The sequence below is a fragment of the Lutra lutra genome, chromosome 6 (genome assembly GCF_902655055.1).
Source record: "Lutra lutra chromosome 6, mLutLut1.2, whole genome shotgun sequence".
Lineage (NCBI taxonomy): Eukaryota > Metazoa > Chordata > Mammalia > Carnivora > Mustelidae > Lutra > Lutra lutra.
The window spans coordinates 79759800-79777279 of NC_062283.1; the positions used below are offsets into that span (position 1 = coordinate 79759800).

General features: G+C 34.9%; 1 protein-coding gene across 2 annotated transcripts in view; it reads right to left on the bottom strand.

Moving 5' to 3' along the window:
• THEMIS (thymocyte selection associated) overlaps positions 1-17480 on the bottom strand; it is a 189043-nt gene that overhangs the window by 90448 nt on the left and 81115 nt on the right. For both annotated transcript variants that reach the window (XM_047735038.1, XM_047735039.1), the window contains exon 3: positions 9665-10123. In XM_047735038.1, the coding sequence (XP_047590994.1) occupies positions 9665-10123 (459 nt within the window). The remainder of the gene's footprint in view (positions 1-9664; positions 10124-17480) is intronic.

Here is a 17480-nt window from a genome sequence, read left to right on the forward strand (position 1 = left end):
TTATAACCTCTTCTATCTTTCCACATGGGGAAGGGAAATACCCACCTCCAGCCCCTACTTGCCATATTCTATCTCAACTAAGGAGGCATGGGGAAGAAAGCTGAGAAGCACTTGTGAAGGTCATAGGGCACAGTGCCATGAAAAGACTCAGACCTAACTACAGGATTATAGAATGCCTCTCTTCCCCTATACCTTACTAACCATATCAACAAGACTCCTGTATAATAACAGGGGATTATAACGGAAGCATTTATATTTCTGTTTAAGAAGTGGTCTCAAGGGGTGCCTGGGTTGGTCAGTGGGTTAAGACTCTGCCTTCAGCTCAGGTCATGATCTCAGGGTCCTGGGATCGAGCCCTGCATTGGGCTCTTTGCTCAGGAGGGAGCCTGCTTCCCCCCTCTCTCTCTGCTTGCCCCTCTACCTGCTTGTGATCTCATCTGTCATATAAATAAATAAAATCTTAAAAAAAAAAAAAAAGAATTGGTCTCTAGGGAAAAACAACAGGGAGACAAAAAAACAAGGACACTGAATAAAATTTTAGCCTCTAACATCTATAGATACAGAAAACAGTAAACACTGACTAACAGCTAGATAAACATAAAACCTCATATTAAAGGCTTATTTGCATCAATTTCTTTTATCTGATGCATCGTGTCTGCTTTAAACAAAAAATTACAAAGTCTATTAAAAGAAAAAGAAAAACAGTGTTTTCTGAAGAGACAAAGCCAAACTCAGATATGCAGATTTTGGAATTTTCAGACTGGGAATTTAGAATATGATTAATAAGGCCTGCGGGTATAGCTCAGGGGCAGAGCGTTTGACTGTAGAATATGATTAATATGCTAAGAGCTTTAATGGAAGAAAATGGCAGAAAAGATGGTGTAATGTAAGCAGAGAGATGGAAACTTTTGTAAAGAATTGAAAGGAAATGCTAGGTATTAAAAAACATACTAACAGATATGGAGAATGACTTTGATGGGTTCATCACTAGACTAGACATGGCTAAGGAAAGAAATCAGTGAACTTAAAGATATACCAAGATATAGCAATAGAAAATTCCCTAACTGAAAAGTAAAAGAAAAAGAATGAAAAAAAAAAAAAAAGGAACAGAGTATCTAAGCACTGTGGAGTAACTACAAAAGGTAGAACATGCACACCACAGTGATGCCAAAAGGAAAACAAGTGAGAAAGGAACAGAAACAATATCTGAAGTAATAATGGTGGAGAATTTTCCAAAATTGAGGAAGCTCGAGAGCAGCAAGCATGATAAATACCAGAAACCCTACACCTAGGCATATCATATTGAAACCATAGAAAATTAAAAAAAAAAAAAGGAGAAAACCTGAAGAAGCCAGAAGAAAATAAAATCTTACCTGTAGAAGAAGAAGGATAGAAATTAGATTGTAATTCTCTTCAGAAAGCATTCAAGCAAAAGAGTAAGTGGCATACTTAAAGTGTTTAAAAAAAAGAAACCCACCAACTTAATATTCTATCTCCAGCAAAATTATCCTTTAAAAGTGAAGGATGGCAGAAGATGACAGCCCAAAATAAATCACTTTGGCATCAAGATTATTTTGAGTTAAAGGCACTTGATAAAATAGCAGGTGCAAGAAGGATATTCTAATCTCTCCTTTTCTTCCCGAAAACAGGAGATAAAACTCCGATGTGAAAGATGCCTTCCCTACCAAGAGAGAAGAAACATCCTTCCACAGGGAGGTAAAGCCAAGTGAATTCTGACCAAACAGACCTTGTTAAACTAACTCTTATCTTCTTTTAGTCTCCCCACAATACTTCGTCTAGTTATTTCTCCACGTTGCCTCTTTCATTCAAACCAATATAAAAGCATGTAGGTTTTGTCTTTTCGGGTGTCTTCACTCCCTTTTGAGGGCTCGCTCCTCTTTCACATGAAACATGTAAATCTATTTGCTTTTCTCTATTTAATCTGTCTAAGTCAATTTAATTCTCAGGCCCAGTCAAAAAGCCTTAAGAGATTATTGTTTCTACATATTTTTTTTAAAACAAGTTTTGTCAATTCCAGCCCTGCAGTTTCTCTCAACTGCTAGTTCCTCCAACATTATTATCTAATAATAATAATTCTTTTATTTGTTGGAAATTTTCACTCTCTAAGTTTGATTTCTTTGTCATTTACTTTCCAAGATTATACTTATATTTTTCTTAAAAGTGTTTTCATATGTGATTGCTCAGTGAATTGTTTTGTTTATATTTTTGTATCACATTATGCTCTTTAGAGTGATTATTAAATGCATTAATAATTTCCAAACTTTGCCTTATTCTAGGCTTTTAAATTAAAATTTTCTTTATAGTTCATCCATTTGGACTCAATTTTCTTTATGAATACTCTGTGAATTATCTTTTTTTCCCATTTATTCAGCTTCATTTCAACTTAAGAGACTATACCATCAATTTCATTTTCTTAGATAGTTTTTCCCTGGTTCTATTGTTGTTTGTATTTATGAATAAAGAAAGTGCCTTTTGGGTTGCTCTCTAACATTTCTAGCAGAAAAAAAAATCATCACGGCCTTCACTCAGAAATTAAGAGTCATTTAAAATGAATATACTTATATTTACTATGGGCTTATTTATAATAGTTTTCCTTTCATATTTTTATTTAATTTATAAAAGCTATGAGAAGTGACTAGCCATTTTCTTATCCTGGATGACACACGTCAACAAGGTTCTCCACTGATGTTTGTGATGGTTATTATCTATCAACTTGACTGGGCTATAGTACCCAGTTACTTAATCAAACACTATTCTAGGTGTTTCTGCAAAGGTATTTTGCAGATGTGGTTAACATCTAAATCAGTTGACTTTGGGTGAACAATGTTACCCTCGATAACATAGGTGAGTCTCATGTAATCATTTGAAGGCTTTAAGAGCAAATATTGGAGTTTCTCAGAGAAGAAAAAATGTTGCCTCAAATTATAGCATTCTGTAACTTCTGCCTGAGTTTACAGCCTGCCAATCTGTCCTATAAACGTTGAACTTATTAGCCCCCCCATAATTATATGTCATCCTTAAAATTAATTAATATATAATTTTGTTTATATTATACAATATAATTATATATAATGTGATAAATATCTTCTGTTTTTCTGGAGAACACTGGTAAAATATTTACAGTTGGAAGTATAAGAATAAATATTTACAGTTGGTAGTATAAGAATAAATAAATACATATATAAATTGTACCTTATACTGCTTGCTGTTTGATATTTCTACTAGCAATAATATTACTTGCCTAAAGGAAGAAAATGAAATGGAAGTGGACTAAAGTATTCATTGGTTCTAAATATCATATTAAGTCACAATATTTTCATAGGCACATTAGGAAAAGCATCACTAATAAAAATTGAATCTGTTATACAAATATAAACGATACAACTTTGGTGCCCTGAAGTGAATATTCTTTCTCCTTAGCTATTAAATTCATAAATATGTTATCATAATAAATCACATCTGGATATGGTGAGGCAAAAACTTTTCTTGTTACCTAAATAGGAACTTTGTACTATGCAGTATGTGTGCATACAGAAACAGATATTTTAGTTGCTTCATTAATTCATGTATTCGATTTTTTTAAAAATTTTTATTTATTTGACAGAGAAAGAGAGATCACAAGTAGGCAGAGAGAGAGAGAGGGAAGCAGGCTCCCCGCTGAGCCCAGAGCTCGATGCAGGGCTTGATACCAGGACCCCAAGAACATGACCTGAGCCGAAGGCAGAGGCCTTAACCCACTGAGCCACCCAGGCACCCCTCATGTATTCTATTTATTCAATATTGAACATTTACTTATCTCATGCATCGAGAATATAAAAATAAATACATAAGAAACTCACTCTGATATGCTAATAAATTACTGAAAATTATGTTTTAATAAAAATATTGTTTATAAATTGTACTTCTCTTTTAGCAAAATTAGCAACCAGTTCTCTCAAGATTATTCTACGTCCAGGAAAAGTTCTGGGCTGGGACTAGTTTAAGTAAGTAGTGAGTTTATAGGTGAAAAATTGTCTTTCCAACCCCTCTTTTTTTTTTTAAGATTTTTAATTTATTTGTTTGATGGAGAGAGACACAGTGAGAGAGGGAACATAAGCAGGTGGAGTGGGAGAGGGGAAGCAGGCTTCCTGCCCAGCAGAGAGCCCGATGTGGAGCTTGATCTCAGGACCCCAGGACCATGACCCCAGCCGAAGATAGACACCTAACGATTGAGCCACCCAGGCACCCCTCCAACCCTTTTTTCTCTCAAATTTAGCATAAGGGCAAAAAGAAGAAAGAGAAAGAAAAAAAGAGAATAAGATTGAGTAAATCTAAAATACATCTACAACCCTTACATGGAATGAAGGTAGAACACAAATGGCAGAATGGTCAAAAATTTGGCAGAAAAGAAAAAGGAAAGCCTATGTTCCTAAGAAGCCATAGTACAATGGAAAGCTTGTCCCATGAGATTTCAAAAAGGCTCATAAATTGGAGATATAAGGCTCCTATGACTTGTGAATGAGAATCTAGGGGGCAAAGGGGCTATCTGAATGTCTGAAGCGTGGTTAACCCCAGGTCTCCAACTCTATTCTGGGGAAGACAAGTGGTCACGCCTATGACCTTTCTCCTTGCAGGAAGCAGTTGATGCAGAGTCACAGAATCTGGAAGCTAGGCACAGGCAATCAGGGAAGTAACAGGGGGACTAAAAGCAAAGGAGTTAAGTCTAACCCTATGGGGGAATGGTGAAACCCTCAGCAACTTTCCCACTCAGCTACAGAAGTTTCAGAAGGCCCACAAGGTATCAGAAAGATACTTCTCAGATGAAACTGAGCAAGTCCTAGAGGAAAGGCTTACAGAGCCTGAATTTAGGGAATGCTCTGAGGACAAAAGCTGGCAAAATGAAACCTAAAATTCAGAAACAAAGGGCTATTACGTAAACATGCCTCACTTGTAAATTAAAAAAAAAAATAGTGTCCCATATATAAATATGAACAAATGGCAAACAAGCACCAGGCATTTGAGGAAAACAGTGACACGGAGCAAACAGAGTGACACGGAGCAAAACTTTTTTTTTCCTTTTAGGGGGAGGGAGAGAGAGAATCTTAAGTGGGCTCTATGCCAAGCATGAACCTTGACTCAAGGCTCCGACAACCCTGAGATCATGACCTGAGCTGAAATTTAAGAGTGGGACACTTAACCCACTGAGCCACCCAGGCGTCCCAAACAGGCAGATAAAATGCAAGGAACACAGAAAACTTTAAGAAACTGTAAAATAGTCTCAGAGAGATAAGATATTGCATTCTTAAAATAAGAACACAGTAACATTTAAAAAATGATGTAAGAAATAACTCTTGGAAATTAAAAATATGATAACTGAAATTAAAAATTCATTAAAACAGTTGGAAACGTAGTTAAGAAATTTTCCCTGAAGGTAAACCAAAAACAAGAAAGATGTAAAATAGGGAAGAAAATAGTCCTAGATCAGTATGGGAACTTCAACAAAAGATCAGAAGTTACAGAAAGAGAAAAGAGGAAAAAAAGATAGTTGAAAGGACACTATCAAAGAAATTATCTAAGAAATGAAATATCTGAGTTTCCAGACTAAAAACTGCCATCACAGTGAAAGAACAGGACCACCCAGATGGTTTTAAAGGGAAGTCGCAAGACAACCCTATCATGGATTAAATGTTTTCATCCCCGCCCCTGCCTATAAACATATTGAAACCTTACTCCCCCTCCCCACCCCCCACCCCTGCACCCAGGAAAAGAGAAAAAGAAACCCTACTCCCCAGTGCGATGGTATTAAGAGGTGGGGCCTTTGGGAGGTGATTAGAATTTGATAAGGTTGCTAGGGTGGAGTCTTCATGAAGGGGATGAGTGTTCTTCAAATCCTATATAAAGTCAATGCCTTGAAAAATTGCACTACCTTTACCTTATTTGGAAATTCAAATGTAAACACAAGAACACAGAGACAAAATATTTAAAGCAGTTATCTCAAAGTAGCAGAACATGGGGAAAATTTGGGAATGGTCAAGGGATCACTTTGTTATAAATCCTTTTACCACTATTTGACTTTTTTGACTTTGATAAATATTGAGATTATTTTTTAAAATAAAATGAAAGAAAGAAGTCATCTCAGGGGGGCACCTGGGTGGCTCAGTGGGTTAAGCCTCTGCCTTTGGCTCAGATCATGATCTCAGGGTCCTGGGATCGAGCCCCACATCGGGGATCTCTGCTCAGCGGGGAGCCTGCTTCCCCGTCTCTCTCTGTCTGCCTCTCTGCCTACTTGTGATCTCTCTCTGTCAAATAAACAAATAAAATCTTTAAAAAAAATTAAGTCATCTCAGAATACTAAACAACCAATGTTTGTTTGTTTGTTTTTGTTTTTTTTGCTATTGATTTATCACCTATTATTCAAAATTCAGATACTGCTTTTCTGATACCACCTTCTGTTTGTGTGATTCCAACCTTCAGTTTATAAATGAGTTGATATGTCATATACCTAAGCAAAAACTGTACCCTTAAATTTTGGAAGGCATTGACGTTTTTACCTAAAATGAAATGCAGCTTTTTCAATTCTTGAAATTTTCATCAGGAGAAAAGTAATTATCAATCTGTACATCAAAACATAAGACAAATAAGAAGTTTTAACAAGCAAGATTTCTGATTTTTAGTAACAAGTTTAAATAGATGACTCAGTTTTTCATTTGTAAATATTATGTATTCCATTTGCCACATTAACATGAATTTTATCTTCCAATGAAAGACACAAACAGATCTTACTGACTTACATGAGACTAGTAGTTAAAGGTCCTGGGTGGTTATTTATATCTATTATCCAAAGAGATAGAATGTCTTACAAATCATGAAATGTATAGTGAGTGTCAAGAGGGGCTTCGGGCCTGTAATGGGAATTATGACCAAGAGTTTCCAGGAACTAATATTTCATGTAAACATGCCCTGCTACTTTTTTATGATGCCTAAATTTTCACATCAATAACATATTAAAAACCTAACACCAGGAGTAGAATATGTGATATTCCTTCTTTTCTTTATTTACTTACTATGTTCTCTTTTCAGCAAATCAATATTTCAAAGCTTCCCATAGTTCTCAGTCTTTTTCATCTTGCTTTTACCCCTAAGGTTTCTCTAAAATTTTCTATCCCTGCCTCAGACCTATTCTTTTTCTTGTCACTTGAGAAAGGGAGGACTTGAGACAAGAGGGTTTTCAAATATGACTGAACTCCAGGCCATCGGAAAGTAACTTAGCAAGCGATATGCTGTTGACTTCAAGGCAAGTTTGAATCTTTAATATAAGATAGAATAATGTAAAACAAGACCACAATTGATTTAAAAAAAATAGTCTACATTTTATATTTAGAAGAAAAATGCCTACAACAGTAATTTTTAAAATTGGACTTTTTGTGTTGGGACACCTGTCCTCTATTTCCAGAGAATATTCTGCAGTCAGTACACATGCAAAGCAGTACCATAACAGCATCTGTCCTGAAATTGCTATACAAAAAGAACTAATGTCTAAAATAATCCCTAAAAAAGTAAAGATCCAAAAGAAATCAAAATTTGATTTAAATACCATTAAAGAATGGAAATTAGACTAAAATATTTTGGAAAGGATGCTAGCTTAACCAAAGGCCTTCTTCTGGGGCCTTGGTTAGCATGAAACCATACACAAGTCCATCTAAACAGTTGTGTTAATATGTCCTGTTCATTTGTCAATGTTTATATTTAGTGAACTGTATCACCATCCAACTAGTAGATCAAGTCAGCAGCCTACGGATCAGGTTGACTTCTTTCCTCCTTCCAACAGACCTCCAAATCTTGTTGGTTGTACTTCTTAAATACCAATTAGGAACAAGTGTCCTGCTGATATCACTATTGTGCTAACCCCTCAGTACCCTGCCATACACCTAATGGCCTCCTTACACTCCTCTGTCCTGTCCCTTCCACTGAAACCCTTTACTAATTTGCCCTTTGGACCCCTTAACATGTATGTCAAAACTCTCCATGACTGATTCCACTACTCAGTTGCATGTTTTGATATTTGTCTCAACCTATCCTCTCTTTTCTCACACCAGCTATACTGAAGCTCCAATATCTTGCTTACTTGCTCTCCTAGTAATTGCTATCACTTCCTTCAATGTTGTCTCCTCTTTCTTTGCCTTACTGCCTCCTACTCATCTTCCAGGCCTTAGTTGAAGACTTTTCCTCAGAGAAGCTTTTGTTGATCTCTAATCTAAATTCATAAAATGCAGTAGCCACCTTATTCACATGCTTAGGTTCTGAGTTGGCCTACATTTGCAGCTGTGTGATAAGAGATGCCAATGGTTTTTAAAAATTAACAAATTTTAAAATGAGAAAATGCTATATACATTTTTTATGAAAAGTGAGGAAAACTCAATTATCAATTTCAATTACACATCTTGGGACAGCTAACAAAACACTAATGTGAGGCCTAAAATTTGCTGTGACATCCATTTTTTGTCATATTAAAAAATGATCATGCTGTGGCCTCAATTTTTTGCAGTATTAAAATATAATCACTACTTGAATGGAATTCCTTCCTTGTACCTTTAATTCAGATGAATTAATTAATTCCTGGCTAAATCACTTACATGTAACAAAATTTAACATGTAGTTCTAAAACCTACCCAAAGATTCACAACAGTTCTTTCATATTTATGTAAGTGACCAACAACCAACAATATTTATAGGAGCAGAGATAATTAGAATTTGAGATATCCAAGGAATAACCTTTGACTAAACATTTTTACATACTGCTTTTTTTTCTCAAGTGTTATACACAGTACCTTAATACAATCTTATTTCATTCTTAAAACAATTCTAAGAGGTAGGCAAAAGAGGTATCATCAACCCCTCTGCAAAGTCACAGTTTAAATGGCTCACTCAAAGTCACCAACTATTAAGTTACTGGCCCAGAGTCAGAATCCAGGACTTCTGACTACCTACAGAACTCTTTGCTCCATGGTTGCCCACTTAGTGCCATGATCCTGAAAATTCAAAGTATTAATTCCTTTAGGGTTACAATGGTCTCTCCAGCTATTCCTATTTTTAAATACAAATAATCCTATAAATATTATATATTAAAATACACTTATGTGTGAATTAATTTGTCACATCATTTTCCCTTGAGTCAGAGGGACTCTTAGCTAGTAAGATTTATGACCAGTGGTGGATAGCTGGGGGAAAAAAAAAGCTATTACAAAAATAGCAATAGGGGACATATTAAGGAAACTTTGCATCCTTATCACTTTGCTGACCACCTTCATACAAGAAAGGCTCTTTCTAGCCAAATATACTCTATCTTTAAAAGTAGCTCTTTTCTGACCATGTTTAACTGGCAGTGATAGAAATGAATTAGTAGTTTAACCTGTCTGCACCTGCCAATTACTGCATTTACATTTCGATAGCACCACACAATTTACAATATATATTTATATATATATATTCAATTTAACCTTTGCACGAAATACATGGTTTACTTATTTACAGATGAGAATCTAACTCTCAGTGGTCTTAAAGGACAAGTCGGGGACAGGGTCACATTCTTCAAACTAAAGCCTTCCTCCTTCCCAAACCCCACAGTGCTCACCCTCATAGAGCATCATTCTCAGTGGATACTTACATTTCATCACACCTTGAATCTCATAAACAGGCTTGAGAACCAGAGCACCATAAAAGCCTTTAGGGAATGGATTTGTTAAGTCCCACTTATTTGAAAAACCAGTAAGCTTCACAGTTCGTGTTCTGTTCTTTGGGATCTTCCATTCAACAATCTCCTTTAGGGTATAAATATGTTCATCTTCACACTCATAGAATTCTCCTTCATGTGACAAAGGCAAAGTAAATGAGTGATTCTGCTGATTCCTTACCACTCCACAGTTCACCATTATTTCTCCACTGATCTCTTCAACTGAGTTGAGCATGATTTGCTCACCATGTTTTACAATGAGATTGTCTAGCTTTAGATCCTTCTGATGATAGAAGCAAGGATGCCCTAGTCTACTTGATCCAATGTGAATGGTCCTTGTTATTTCTTCCATAGTAAGGTATGGAGTTTTATCAGCCACAATCTTAAAAAGACCTAAGAACAAAAGAATTATGTAAATTAAAGAGAGTTCTTACAATGAAAGTTCTCATAAGAAATCCACAGTGAGAGAGTTATAAAACAAGTACAATGTAGCTTTTAAAAAGTAATGTATTTGTTTTAGTCCTGAATTTTTCAGGTCAAATTGTAATGTATTATTTGTAGGTTACTGGGACATTGGATCCAGGCAACACCAATGGAAACAAGGGGAAAATACCTTGAAATAGAAAAGTCCTGTTCTTGGAAGTGGGAAATATGAATGAGATACTGACGGACTGTATCCCAATGACCTGTGTAATCTTCAGCAAGATATTTAATTTCTTAAAATCACATTTTCTATTTTCAATGTTTAAATTGAGAGGATTGGATCAGATCATTGTTTCCATAAGTATATTTTCTGGACATACCAAAATTAAAATATATTCCAGAAGAAAACTGTTTCATGGTCAAATTAACAATCACAAAGCTATATACCTGGAAGGAGACAGTGGTGATGATTATACAACCTTGTGAATGTACTTAATGACACTGAATTGTACATTTTTAAAAGTAAATTTTATGTTATGTGCATTTACCTACATTTTTCCAATTAAATACTTCTCAGAAACTTTAGATGCCTTGCAACTCCCAAGAAGAGAATATAACATGTAGAATTTTGAAAATTTAATTGTAAACTCTTGGGGAAATATCCATTAATAAATTATAACATACCATGATATATTGGTGCTCCATGTAACTCTCCTTTTAAAAATGTCAGGTTAGGCAGCTGCCCTTGATTGAATACTCTTGGTGGTATATCATTCTTTTCATTGCTTCTCTAACTTTGCCATAGTGTCACTATTGGAAATTTTTTCTTCTAATACTATTGGGATAATCACTGATACAGTGAATTTTTACTGTTTAAGATATAGCTTTTGAGGCATGCATGTTTAATTCTCCTCTTTCAATTATGTTTATTTTATGGGCACATCTGCTTTGTAGTATTTTCAGAAATGACTTTATTGAAGAGGTTTTAATAAATTCCAGAGAAAATAAGAACAAAGAAGAAAAGTAGGTAATTGCTCTCTTAACACAAAAGTAAATGAATGACAGTATTATATACTAGCAAGAATTAAGAAGATAGATTATCTTGCTAGATACTCATTAGACAATGAGACAATCTTACTAGAATTCAATATAGCTTGAAAAATCATTTATTAGTTTACTCAACAAATATATTCCAATTAAATTCTACATATCAAATCATTATTAACAGATTATAATGTCTCATGTCTATTATGGATTACTACACAAATGATCAGTTATTTTTGTAGCTAATCTTTGCCAAAACAAAAAAAGGATTTGGATTGTTTTTAGACATAAACATCCTGAAAAAGTCCAGTGATGCAATCCTGGCAAAAAGTAAGGTAGTATATGCAATCTGTCCTGAAAAGCTTTAGAAATTTGACTGGGGTTCACTCACTGTATGGTGTGTTTGAAGACAGTGAAGCAAAGAAATATTAACTTTGAGGGAGCTTCTTATTTTATTAGATCTTGTATCAGGGAAAATCCAATAAGAGAATATTCTTGAACTCTGATAATAAATGAATTTGTGTGTATGTGTGTATGTGCATGTGCATACCTTTGTTTTATCTCATTTGTCTGTATGTGAAGATTTGTTTCTAAGAGCCTATACTCATTATCAGGGTATATACAATTGACCAGTTTTTGTGAAATGTTTTTTAAAAAGCTACCTAGAATCTCATAAATGGTAGAGGCACATACTTTTATTCCTTTTCTAGATATATTGATGACATAAGTCATAGACGAATTAATTCAGCATCTTCTTTCTTGGGGAATTGCGTTCACCTAAGGTAATAACAGACCTAAAATGTTACAAAGCAGAAAAACCTGAAATCCTAAGGGCCACCATTTATTTCAAGTTAATCAAATACTTCAGAGCTGTCTTGTTGAATGTCTCTATTGCAAGAAAAATCTATCTATGAACCAGTGTGTTTTCCCTTAGAAGATGATTAAGTATACAGTTTAACATACTAAGTGGTAGACATAGGACAATATCTTTGATTAACTTGTTTCTTCATCTACTATTGCCACCAATCCAGAGTTTATCCTTCTAAACAGCCACTTGATACTATACAAACTAAGGCATGTTCATATATATATATATATATATATATATATATATATATATATGATGCAGTATTGAAACTTCAATTTCACAATAAACTAAAGTACCATAAGCTTGATCAGCTTTATATTTCATCAATTTTTCCTCCATCTTTTCACAAAGAGTACAATAGTTTTACACTGGAGAAAATATAATTTGCTGTTCATCTCCCCTCCCCCAAAACAATTCAGGAGCTGAGGGATCATATGGTGATTATAAAATAAGGCAATATGTAACCTTCATAAAGTAAGCTACAAAGCAGAAAGAAAATATATTGCAATTTCCAAATGTGATTGTCACCTATTAAAATGGATATTATTACTTTTAAATTAGGAGAAATTAATAAAGAACATGCATTTGAGAAACAAAAGTTATAAGGAAATGCAATTAATTGATCTATTGAAAATTAACTGTTGAGTGAATTTAGTCTTTAAGATCTTATCTCTGAATCTTAAGTTTTTGGAGACATTATAATTTTAACCAATTCTTAATGATCTGCCAATTTAGTAGTAGTAACAACTGAAATTTGTATGGAAATTCACAAGATTGAAATTTTTTTTTCATGCATCATTTATCCTGACAATGATCTTTTAAGGACAATATAACAAATATTATCACTGAAGGATATAAAAATGGTCACGATTTTCATCGCCATGGCTCTAGAATCTCAAATCAGACCTTTGGCATCCAAATTTTATGTTCTTGCCACCATACTAGGCTGCCTCCCCATCCTGCACATAACTCACAAGGACATTGCTCAGGAAAACATGTTTGTTCTCATTCACAAGATATGTATATGGGTCTCATTACCCATTCTCCCTTTGCATTTATCAGCCTTTCCAGAGCCTCCAGTGTAAGAACAAGAGTAACTTCCTGATTCACTGTGCATAATTTACGCTCATCAGATTTTTTTCTACCTTTTTAAAATCTCATCAATTCCCACTCAAATAGGGAGTAATTTTAAAAATTAAAATTTCTAACTGTATATCACATTATTTTAAAATTATTTTTATTAAAAAAATTTTTTTTAAGTAGACTTCTTGTCCAATGTGGGGCCTGAACTCATGACTCAGAGATCAAGAGCTACATGCTCCACCAACTGAGCCAGCCAAGCACCCCCACAATATTCTTTAAAATATAAAACACAAGATCATCATGAAGATTTTACAATCATTTTCATAGGCTAATATCTAGCCTGCCTTGCTTTCCCAGTTCCAACCAAAAATATTCCCTCCATCTCTGAGATAAGGAATCTTAGAGTGAACTATGCCTACTAATTCTCTGAAAGTAATGGCCCAACACAGGGTAAATAATCAGTCTGTTTTGTAAAAGCTTGGATGTGTCCTAGTTGTTAATTGCCACATCCCCAATTCCAAATCCTATGGTTCCCTCTTCCCGGGAATATCCAAGAGATAAAAAGTAACATTCAGTAACAGTCATAAATCTTTTCCCCATTCACTCAAAAACACTATTTATTTTGTTAAAGTTAAGGTGGATGATCTGTTGAGAGGTAAGTGGTAAGAGTCAAGTATGAAATATGTACACATTTTTCACATTGGATGGCAGGATAAAAGCCATAGGCAATACCCCTAACTGAAATCTCACTATTCATAGAACATAATACAACTGCACTATGACAGAGGAGAGGAATCAGGCAACACCTATGAATGCCAAGGACAAAACAGTAGCACCAGATTGCTGTTGTATACAGTAATATAGCTATGTTGTGTACAAAGTTACATGCATTGACTCACTGGAATCCTTGAGTCCCCACTAGCCAGATGTTTAAGAGGTAGAAAAGGGAATTCACAGGACAGTGGTGATTATATGTGCTTAGCTGAAAGGATAAAAAGCAATATATATTGCCACATATGAGAAAGTCCTCAAAAGACCTCAAAAGACTGCATACAGACATGTAAATTTTATTATTCACATTACACATACATCATCAAAATGATCACAATACTGTAATTGAGAGGAAAAAAAGGTAACCAAAGAGGTGAAAGACCTATACTCTGAAAACTATCAAATGCTGATAAAAGAAATTCAAGATGATGCAGAAAAGATGGAAAGATGTTCCATGTTCATGGATTGGAAGAACAAATATTGTTAAAATGTCTATACTACCCAAAGCAATCTACACATTTAATGCAATCCCTATCAAAATACCAATGTGCATTTATCACAGAACTAGAACAAACAATCCTAAAATTTGTATGGAACAACAAAAGACCTCAAATAGCCAAAGCAGTCTTGAAAAAGAAAAGCAAAACTCTAGGTATCACAATTCCAGACTTCAAGTTATATTACAAAGCAGTGATAATTAAAACAATATTATACTGCCATAAAAATAGACACATAGATCAATGGAACAAAATAGAAAACCCAGAAATAAACCCCACAGTTATATGGCCAATTAATCTTCAACGAAAGAGGAATGAATATACAATGGGAAAAAGACAGTCTCTTCAACAAATGGTGTTGGGAAAACTGGACAGCAACATGCAGAATGAAACTTGACGACTTTCTTTCACTATACACAAAAATAAACTCAAAATGGATTAAAGACTTAAAAGTGAGACTTGACACCATAAAAGCCCTTGACAAGTGTACGGGCAGTAACGTCTCTGACATTGGCTTTATCAATGTTTTTCTAGCTATGTCTCCTGAAATAAAAGCAAAAATAAACTATTGGGATTACATCAATATAAGAAGTTTCTGCACAGCAGAGGAAATAATCAACATAACTTAAAGGCAAACTACTGAATGGGAGAAAAATATTGCAAGTGACATATCTGATAAAGGGTTAGTATTTAAAATACATTTAAAAAAAATTAAACAACTCAACACCCAAAGTACAAATAATCCAGTTAAAAATAGGCAGAAGACATGAATTGACACTTCTCCAAAGAAAACATACAGATGGTCAAAACACACATGAAAAGATACTCAACATCACTCATCATCAGGGAAATGCAAATCAAAACTACAATCAGCTGTCACACTTCGCAGAATGGCTTAAATTAAAAACACAAGAAACAAAAGTGTTGGGAGGATGTGGAGAAAGAGGAACTTTCTTTCATTGTTGATGGGAATGCAAACTGGTGCATCCACTGTGGAAGACAATATGGACGTTCCTCAAAAATAAAAAATGGAACGACCTTTTGATGCAGGAATTGCACTACTGGGTATTCACCGCAAAAATACAAAAATACTCATTCAAAGGTATCCCTATGTTTACATGCATTTACATGCATCTCTATGTTTATAGCACTATTTATAATAGCCAAATTATGGAAGTAGCCCAAGTGTCCACTGATAGATGAGCAGATAAAGAAGGTGTGGTATGTACGTGTATATGTGTGTGTGTGTGTGTGCACATACACACACACATATATGCGCACGCATGCACACACACACACACACACACACACACACATATGTTATTCAGCCCTAAAAAAGTGAAATCTTGCCATTTGCAGCAACATGGATAGAGCTAGAGAGTATAAGGCTAAGCAAAATAAGCCAGCCAGAGAAAGACAAATACCATACAATTTCATTCATATGTGGAATTTAAGAAACAAAACAAATGAGTAAAGGAAAAAAGAGAGAAAGAGACAGATATCATAAAACAGACTTTAAACTATAGAGAACAAACTGATTGTTAGCAGAGGGGAGGTCAGTGGGGCAATGAGGGAAAAGGGTGATGGAGATTGAACAGTACACTTACTATGATAAAAAAAACTAATAATGAAAAAAAACAAAAATAGGATTATTAAAATATGCAGCTTAGATATGCTGGAAATGTATATGTATATTTAATTATCAGAATTGCAGTGTGAGGTAGCTACAAATAAAACACATATATTTCACAGATAAAAGGACATGAAAGTTTGAAAAGATGCCATAAATCCTCTTTCTCCCCATGGCTCACAAGATACATAGTAGGTTTTTATGTCTCTAAAGTTCAAGAGCTTAATCACAATTACACATTTCAATCTTCCATTATTATTATAAATTATAAACTGTTTGTCTAGCCTTTCATTAGCTAATGAAGAAGGTTCCCTCCGTTTGGGTGCAGAAAATCTTCGAGCTTTTTAAATCAAGCAACATAAGAAAATGAACTACACTGATATTTAAGATGTCGATTGGCACTAGTCTCATCTGTCCATGTGTCAGATGGCCAGGTACCTGAAGATGCAGGTGAGGCCTCTGAGGGAGGTGTGGGGACTACACAAAGTGGGGGGTTGACAGGGCTGCCACACAGGCTCATGTACTTCCAGTGTGTGGCAGGTCATGCGGCCATATTTAAGTGGGTTTTCAGATTACATTATCATAGTTTTTAAAGAAACTAATTCAGACAAAATTGATAAATGCCTTTAAGCATTACCTGCAAAGAACCCATGTATTGAAAATAAAACCAATATAAATACAGGGGAGCAACAAAGAAATGAAAGAGTTGACATTTCTACTCTCACTCAAACTTTTCATCAGCCATATTATGAGGTAAAACAAGGATACGCTAGTCTAATGGTATATAAAAAGTGGCTGAAACTTCTTTAACATCATATTATGATAACATAATAAAGTTATCAAAATGCAGGTTCATTTACACAATCATCACAAAGAAATTTGCCTTTAAGTTGGAGGTAAAGATATGTCAAAGATGCACACACAATTTTGAATAAATACATAGATATTTGAGATACATGTTCAAAAATTTCTAATTAACTGAGCTATATGAAGAAGAAAATTTGGAGATGAATCAAACCACTACACATTTGATTATGTGTCTTCTCTCTGCCAATGATGCAAAGTGCATCTCACTTATTTTTGTGGATGTGTGCTTCTGCTTCTTTAAAAATTGTAACTGCAGAGGAGGAGTCAAGATGGCAGAGAAGTAACAGGCTGAAACTACACCAGGTAGCAGGAGATCAGCTAGATAGCTTATCTAAACATTGCAAACACCTACAAATCCAATGTGGGATCGAAGAGAAGAAGAACAGCAATTCTAGAAACAGAAAATCAGCCACTTTCTGAAAGGTAGGACAGGCGGAGAAGTGAACCCAAAGTGATAGGAAGATAGACTGCAGCGGGGAGAGGCCGGCTCCCGGCAAGCGGCAGGGCAATGGACTTTTAAAAGTCTGTTCCACTGAGGGACATCACTCCAGAGGCTAAACCTGGGTG